This window comes from Nelumbo nucifera, chromosome 3, assembly GCF_055504915.1.
Source record: "Nelumbo nucifera cultivar China Antique chromosome 3, China Antique-T2T, whole genome shotgun sequence".
Lineage (NCBI taxonomy): Eukaryota > Viridiplantae > Streptophyta > Magnoliopsida > Proteales > Nelumbonaceae > Nelumbo > Nelumbo nucifera.
In genome coordinates this window covers 4,211,218-4,219,949 of record NC_142651.1, presented here as the reverse complement: position 1 = coordinate 4,219,949, position 8,732 = coordinate 4,211,218, and the positions used below count along the sequence as shown (strand labels likewise).

Here is an 8,732-nt window from a genome sequence, read left to right as displayed (position 1 = left end):
TGTTAATGATGGAAGTCATTTTTCAATTAGCTGATATCGATACCCAAGAGGCATTCCGTATGGGGATTGGGACCCAATGACGAGTTGGCGACTAGTGTTAGATGATGAATCAAAACCAACTCATTCTGATACTGAAGAGTGAAGGGTTGCCCGTGGCGCGTGCCAAGCTGCCCGTCGTCGGAGAAAAAAGTAGAGGGAGTGGTCGGAGTGGAGCCTTTCTATAGAGGGAGTCGACAACCTAGGCCTACCAGCCAGTACCATAAAGTGCTTCCTCTTGAAAAAGGCCCCCAAGCCCATTTGCCCAACGCACGTGCCAACGTAATTATTACCCACCCACCTCCCTCCCTCCCCTCCACATCCTCATCTTAAAAATTAAAAAAAAAAGCAATTAAATAAATTAAATAAGAGGTAAAAGAAAAGAAAAGAAAGATGAGTATCGTATAGGCAGTGGCAGTGGCAAATCGCAACTCTGGCAGAAACTCTGAGAGAAAGAACTAAAGAACCATTCATTGCCAAATAACGCGACCCATTTCTTGATTTCTTCCAAATATAATGGAATTCTTCATTAAGCACTGGTAGCCGCAAATGCCCCTCGATTTTAGCACTTTTACCTCCAATAACAACATCGTTTACCCAAACAAGGTGAAGGGCAGGCTCGTAATTGTAAGTGGGGACTGGGTTACTGGGACATGACATGAAGACTGACTGAGGTTCGTGGTTAGTTAAAAAAGTGTAAAAATTCATTCTGTAAGGAAGCATGGGCATTTTGGTAATTCAATCATCGGGAAAACTAGTATATAGAGATATCATTTCGGTCATCCCACAGCTCTCAAGCTTCATTCGGCTCTCCCTTGTTCACTCACTCTCAGTCACTCAGTCACTGCTCTTTCATCGTCTCCAATGGAACAAAATGATCACAAGGAACTACAATTACTCCCAGCATCCTTGCACCCTTCATCCTCTCCAACACATCGTTCTTCATGTATGTCCGGTTCTTCCAACCGGAAGTCACGACTGACACTATCCGATCCTTTTGATGGCCCATCGCTCGACTTGCAGCTATCGATCAGCCTCCGGCCATTTCGGCCACAGTCAGATTGTCTCCTGGCAGGGTCCCTTCGTGAGGGTGATGCAAAGACCGACTTGAGCTGCGTTCAGGCACTCAAGTGGCAGGCCGCAGAGCAAATTCGATTAGCTACCATAGAGAAGGCTTATGCAGAGCAAGTGAGGGAGCTGACGAGACGGGAGATGGAGTTGGCGCAGTCAGAATTCATGCGGGCAAAGCACTTGTGGGAGAGAGCTCGGGAGGAGGTGGAGAAGGCCAAGAGAATGAAGGAGATGGCAACCCACCAGGTTGACTCTACGTGCATGGAGATCACTTGCCAGGCTTGCCGGCAGCGGTTCCGACCCTAGCGTGCAAACTGGACTCTGGGCTTGGCTCTACTGGTGATGGAAAAGAGTAAGAGTTAGATTGTTTATTCCGGCGAAGATTCACTGTCGTCTGATTCATCGGGATTACTAACTGAGTGGAGCCAGTTTTTCATGGCCGGTCCAAGCCAAGCCAACCCAGGAGAGTATGCAACACGATCCTGCGGGCGTAGCTCATCAAAAAGGAGAAAGAAAAAAAAGAAAAGAACATGATAAAATGAAAAGGTTACTTCTTAATTCAGTTCTCAACGTGACTCGCTATGATGAATAAAAAAGTATTCTCTTCTTTTATTGCCCATATCAATTGAAACCAAGTTCTGACTGAATAAAAAAAAGGATCTAACTTTTAAAATTTGGATGAGAAAGAATTACACTTGAACTACTTATCTGATATTAGTGTTGATTGTTGAAGTTCTGATGTATTCCTTGAAACAGAGATCATCTTGCTGTGCAAATTGTTTTGTAAGAGGGGTACCTTAGCATTTTCTTTATCTGTGAATGCCGCAATATCCCTGGAAAACAGGAGCAAGGGAAATTCATAGAGCATAATGAGAAAATAATCAATTCAAACACATGTTGCTATACAAAATTGTGTCAAGAGTCTTGAGGTGTTTTCAGTTGCTAACTGATATCATCGACTTTGAGACAAGAAAATTACTCTCCTGTCATTAAAGGTAGACAGCCAGTATTGTTTTTCTATAGCTTGGATCAAGTGCCCCGGAGTACAACTCTTATCTCCTTTTCTCTTCCCAATAAATATAGTTGTCTATACTACTACTATTAATTATATATATACATGACAACCAAGCCTAGAATAACCATTCCTGAAAGAAAATCGACAAATTTTACAGGAGGCTCTGAATTGTTTGGGAACTAATGCTGATGTTGGCTGGCTATCTAATCCCATACGTTGTATTGATGCAGAGACCTAAGCGTCCAAAAAGTCTCCAAGTTTTATTTTCTAAAGCACTCTTGATGCTCAGGACTTAATTAGCAGACTTGACATGGTTAGAGTCTAATTTGGAACCTTGATGGGGATAGAACAAGCAAATGAGCCAGAACAAAAATGATCAATATGTCAATATCAAGACAACATATCTATACTCAATTGTTTTTAGCTTTTGCACATTAGAAACTAAATACCCACTACATGTCCTTAGGATGACCCCATTAAAACACTGGCCTTAATAGTGAACAGTGTGTTTTTCTATATGTTAAATGAACTGGTTAGTATGACTTGTCAGCACTTTCCTAACTCATTTGTCAGACACAGATGAACCATCATGGATGTCTTCAATAATACACCAATTAGATTCCTTATAGGATAAAGACATAAACAATCCATGTTGAAAAAAGGGTCATATGGTTAATAAATGTGTGACCTGTTGCAAGTTGAAGGGGCTTGAAAGACTGGGTGTAGACCAAAAAAAGGGCATGTTTTGAAGTAGTAATAAATTATTTATAGCTCACAATTTAACAATGGATATGGCATTAAACAGAATGAAATGGAAAAACAGGATTCATGTAGTCGGCCCCATATTGTTGGGATAAGGTTAGGATGATGATGATGGGTAATAAATGTGTCATCCTAGAGAAGTGTGTATTACAAACAATAAGTTAAAAATGCACTAATCTTTCCTGACCCCATTAGTTATTGGTAATCCACCAGTCTGTTGACATAAGCTTCCAGTTTCCTATCAAGGTCCTGAACCCAGTTCCCAATTCTGATTCTGCTTAAATTCTCAGGCCAACTTTTGCTCATACTACCACCTACTGCTAACAAAATTACTGTTTCTATTAAAGTAGACAAAAAGAAAAATTAAATTTTCTTAAATATAAACATATTCCAAAATTTTCAGTATCATATTCACACATTCACACTGAACAGAACGGAATGGTAAAACAGGATTCATGTTTCCAACCCCATATAGATGGAACAAGGCTTAAATATTAACCTCCCCTTGCACACACATACATATAAAATTCAGTTACAAATATCCATCATCTCAATATTCTAGTAGAAGTAGAATAATCATAATTACTGGACCCAGAATACGGTGAAGTACGGGATATTTCTATCTTTTTAGTGATGAAGTAAGAAGTGCCAGCTATCTGCATGGCAGCTAGCTGATGCCTTTTAGCTGTTCAGATACAGTTGTAAATGCTCAAAAAGACAATTAGAAAATGACTTTCAAGATTTTTTTTTGATTGAGTAAATTTCATAATTTTCATTAAAGCCACAAAGTATCTTACTGTTCAAGAACAATAAGGTATATCAACTCTCAAGAACTTTTTTTTTTTTTTTAATTTAACATAATTATGTCGAAAAACTCTGGAGATAAGATTTTCCATCAAGGGGAAAGTGACAATATCATTTCTGCATTCAAACAAGTCTTATCAACACAATTCGAAACTCTCCTGGTTAAAGTTTAGGTTAAACTCCCAGAGCTAGTCAAACCATAGCAAGTTTTGAGTGTTATGACCAAAATATTATATCCGTGGCGTAAAAATATATAATTTTGGTTTAAACATGAAATAATTCCCATTAAAACTCTGAAATGAAAGAATGTCCACTAAAACAAAAAACATTTGAGAATCTGAAATGAGCATAAGGATTTTTCTTTTTTCTTTTGTATTTATCATTGCTGCATTTGCTTATGAATTGTTTACTTGTGTATCATTTGGATTTTAAGAATATTAGACATGTTCAAAGACATGAGTCACTTTCTATATTTTATGTTACCTATTTTAAATAGTTGTTTGGGTTGTATAATGATCAGCAACTCCTACATGTGTGTTTATATTCATTCTATATTGTTTTTTAAAAGTCTGGCATAAGTTTCCAACTTTTTTTAATGTCTTAGAGTTTCCATAATTTTATGAAATTTTTGTTAGCTTCTATAAAACTTCCATGAATTAATCCGACTTCCACATGGACCAAAATTTCAAGTAGAGAAAATTCTAGCATAGGTGGTACTTATAGAGATATATGAGCAAAAAATGTTAAGAAGCAATTTGATCATTTATCGTATTTTTCTGGCTAAAAATACATATATCAACAATTATTTAAAAAATACTGATATCTTTTCTCTTTTCTTTAGCTGTGTCTGGTTTACCATAAAATTACTATTTTTATTTATCAGCAACACGGTTTACCAGAAAATTATTGAAAAAGGGAAATTGCATGAAAGTTCTCTATGCATCTTATGAAAAATTTATTAACAACTTTCCCTTTCTCACTTATTTTCTCGAGAACCACATACAGCCTTAATGGTCCTTTTCTATTTATTGAGACAAGTAGGGCTAACTTTAGCAATGCTAGTTGGAGTTAAAGTTAAATACAAATAACTTAATTTTAATTATTACTGTGAAGTTCCATATTTTTTATCCGACCCCATATAGTTGGGATAAGGCTTGGATGATGATGAGGATAATTGTGAAGTTCCATATTTTTCTTAAAGCAATTTGATATGATCATGAGGCTTATCCCTCTGACTTCAGTTAAAAAGTTCTGCACCTCACATCAAACATAGGCCCAACTTATGCCTCATGAGAACTTCACATTTCGGACTTGCACTCAGAGTGTTTGGAACATGCCTCAATCAAGGCTAAACACCTCTAAAAGCACTGCTACTTATGTTTAATCTTAAATTGCTTGAATTTAAGAAGGTAAAAGAGTTATACTAAGGTACTGCTAAAAACACCTCTAAAAGCACTCAGAAATTCTCCCATTTTTGAGTATATATGTCAATGTGTTAGAAATGATGAGTTTACACTAACCATGAAGGCATTCCCTTGCTTCTCCATCCACAAGCACAATATCACCACTATGAAGGAATATTGCTATTAGAGCATCTTCTCTAGACTTTCCTCCCAGTAGAAAAGTTGCCTTGCAGTCTAAACAGAGGATAAAAATAAAAAAACGAATACTTTCCAGCTTTCAAAACAGAAAACAACATATGCAAAAACATATAACAAATACCTGATGCTTATTATAGGTGTACTACAATCCATGATTTTCAAAACCGGACCGGACCGGACGGTCGGACCGGAAAACCGGGAACTGGTCAGGTGATCGTTCCGGTTTTCCCCAAAACCGGATTTTCCATAAAAACCGTTGATTTTGGTCAGCAAACTGCTGACCCGGGCGGTTAACCGTTTGAACGATTTTGACCGGTTTTCATTTTTTTTATTTTTTTATTTTTTGTCAAAACGGACCGACCATTCGACCCGGTAACTGGACCCCTGACCGGTTCGGCCTCCGGGTCGGTTTTAAAAACCATGCTACAATCTGCTTCTTTGTCATCTAGGTGACCACCAAGTATATCAACCTACTAAAGGGGAAAAGAGAAAGTAAAAGAAAGTACTGCAACTCATCAAAGATGGTCATTACCTAATGTTGTCTTGACCATATGGGGTCTTCAGAGGTGGGCTGGATAGAGACCTACCTTCAACAGTTTTTTTCACAAAGTGGCTGCTCTAAGACTTTGCAGCTTTTGGATTAGAGGAGAGTTCTTGCCACCACTGTCCTGGTAAAAGTTTATAAGTTCTTAGCATTCGATTTGATATGCACATAATGGTTAGTAATATATTGAAGGATGTCATAAAGTACTATGCTGCAGCACAAACCAAAGTAATTTACTAGGGCAGCTTCTGGTTGGAATTCTTGCCCCATTGTCATGGAAGGTGCTGAAATTCTTTTAGCAAGTTCACAAAGCAATTTACTAGTTGTACTTTTCTTTTTTTTATTTCTAATAAAGTTGCTTGGTCCATTACTGGTTAAAAATCATAAACGTTAATTTATGATTTATGTAGCTGACCATAAATAATTGGGATTGCGCCTACTTAAATTGTATTTAGTTCAAATTGAGACACTTCATTGTAGAAAGCATCATTTGTGAACAGAATATAGTGAGAGAATCCAAAAGAAACTAAAGAGAATAGTGCAAACAGAGGACTCACAAGATTTAACATAGTCTGTGTTTTTGTGTCTACATACATGGAAGATCCTATGAAATCCACAATTCTCAATTTAACTATATACTGTCCTAGTGAACAAGCTAGTTATTTTGTACCATTGAATTAGATTTCTAAGGTTTCCTAATTCGTCTACAACCAAAAATAAACAAGTGTATACCAAAAATATCCCTTTCTGGATGATGTACAGACAAATTTCATATACAATCTGGGAAATAGTCCTAAAGAAGCTGTTATGAAGTCGATCAACAGTTGGTTATGCTACTCTGTTTCTTCCTTAATTTTAGGCAGTAAGGTTACTTTTCTCACTTTGTTTTGTATGAAATCCAATTCCAATCAAGATGCTATGTCCTATAAATGTCTTTTATGTTTCTTTTATTCTTGGTTTTAAATCTTGTAAGTTGGAAGTTAGTTTAAGGGGCATCATTAGTCATTTGCCAGTCATTAGTCAAAGGTATCTTTGCTTTTTCATCCTATATTCCTATCAACTATCAAGCAATCCCCCCTTTATATTCAGCAGTTGTAACTTGTAAACATTAAACTTTCAGAATTACGGAATGTAACTGGATTGCCTGCTATAAGCCTAGAACAAGATTGAGTTGTTTGATGCAACTTCTTATAGGAGTAATCTCTCTTCACTTATTTTTCCCTTTAAGTTTGTTTTTGTTGTAATGATGTTATTTAGAGTTATAATTTCTTCTTATTCTAAAATAGGGACCATGGACCCTCTGCTCTAGCTTTAACTTTAAGGTATGTGAGGTTAGATATGTAATTGTAACACCTGAGTGAGAAGTAAATATAAGAAGATTAGATCCATAGTGCAATTTTCCACACTTGGGTGAAAAGTGAAGAGAAAATTCTTAGTTAAACATGGTTCTGCAATACTAGTATTATGTCTCTACATGAAAACTCAAGCACGCGGAGAAACATGGCCATGCAGAACCAGTAGCAAGACTTAGAAACTTTCATGAATATTATTAATTAAACAAAATGAACAACATTAAATTAGGCTAAGGATATTGATGGAAGATAAAGCATACATAAACGAACAACAGGCAAGGCAACATATTCACCAATAAGTAAATGTATTGTCATAAAACACATTATATTAGATAAAGGTTGTATTTTAGTACCATTACTCTTTTTACCAGAAACGTTTTGGGTTGATCAATACAAATTGGTGAGAGATATGTATTGTTTTCACATCACAATTGAGAGTCACTCTAACTAGAATTATAAAACTTCACCCCAAACAGCCTCAGGCATATGCATTTTTTAAGGCATATATGCCTGTTTCAACTATAAACAGCCTCAAATAACAGTTGTATTCCAATTTGTATTAGTCAATCCAAAACGTTTCAACTTTCAAGTAAGTATAAACAAAAGTGGTACCAAACACAATCAAAATAATTATTACCTCTAACTAGTGTGGTTTTGACCAAAGAAATATTCTCGGTGTAACTCATAAAATATTGGACCCCACCCATGCCATCCACCCACTCTGCAACCTGCATGTTCACGTATTCAGAGAGCTTCAATCAACCATCCATAGCACTCAGCCTTACTCTGCATTCTCAATGCCAGAATAGTGTTTACCATTCACATCTATAACTGAATTCTCCAATTCAATCCAACCCTTCTGTTTTTTGCTGCATTAAATAAGCCAGTAATAATGTCCATAGGCTGCACTATGGTTTGTTCTGTTAGGAGGCTCATATGCATGGTTTGCAATTTCCCCAAAATATGCCAATATAAACCAATGAGATTCTCAGTCTTAGGGTGGTTCCAAAGCCTACCAATGGCAATTTTAATAATAATATCTAAATAGCACCTTGGTAAAGTCATAAAAACGAATCTAAGAATAGCTCCAGTAGGTGATAAAACAAGAGAAAGTAGATTGAGAGGGTTGGTTCGCGTGCATAGGAGATCATTTAAACACCTATTAAAAAAGGTGATCTTTTACAATGGATATGGCACCAAACAGAAACAAATGTGGTCGACCCTATATAGTTGGGATAAGGTTTAGATGATGATATCTGAAGAGCATCTTGATGGATATTCCAGGTGGCATGGAATTGCATACTTATAATAATTTAATTCCATGCCGCTCAAGATCTAATACAAAATAACTCGATGAGAAAACAGGCCACTAATCGGAGGTATTGGGTTCACTTTATTTGGTCCCTTATAGACTTTTCGTGTTGAATGTTTACAAAAGGAAGTCATCAGGGTTAGTCCTTTCTCTACTGAAGTTTTCGCATCTTCTTTTCCCCTAAGAATAACGGGAAAATTTACATAATAATGATAACAAAAGGAAGAGATAAAAC

At 36.6% G+C, this 8,732-nt stretch overlaps 1 protein-coding gene across 1 annotated transcript; it reads left to right on the top strand.

Annotated features, from left to right (window-relative positions):
• Positions 1-403: 403 nt before the first annotated feature.
• Positions 404-1,917, top strand: LOC104592882 (uncharacterized). The gene has a single exon (XM_010252411.3). It carries the CDS (start codon positions 901-903, stop codon positions 1,411-1,413), a length of 513 nt encoding a protein of 170 aa, XP_010250713.1. The 5' UTR covers positions 404-900; the 3' UTR covers positions 1,414-1,917.
• The last annotated feature ends 6,815 nt before the right edge of the window (positions 1,918-8,732 follow it).

Excerpts from the sequence above, each read along its gene's own strand:
- LOC104592882 (XM_010252411.3), top strand. The coding sequence starts at position 901 with ATGGAACAAAATGATCACAAGGAACTACAATTACTCCCAGCATCCTTG.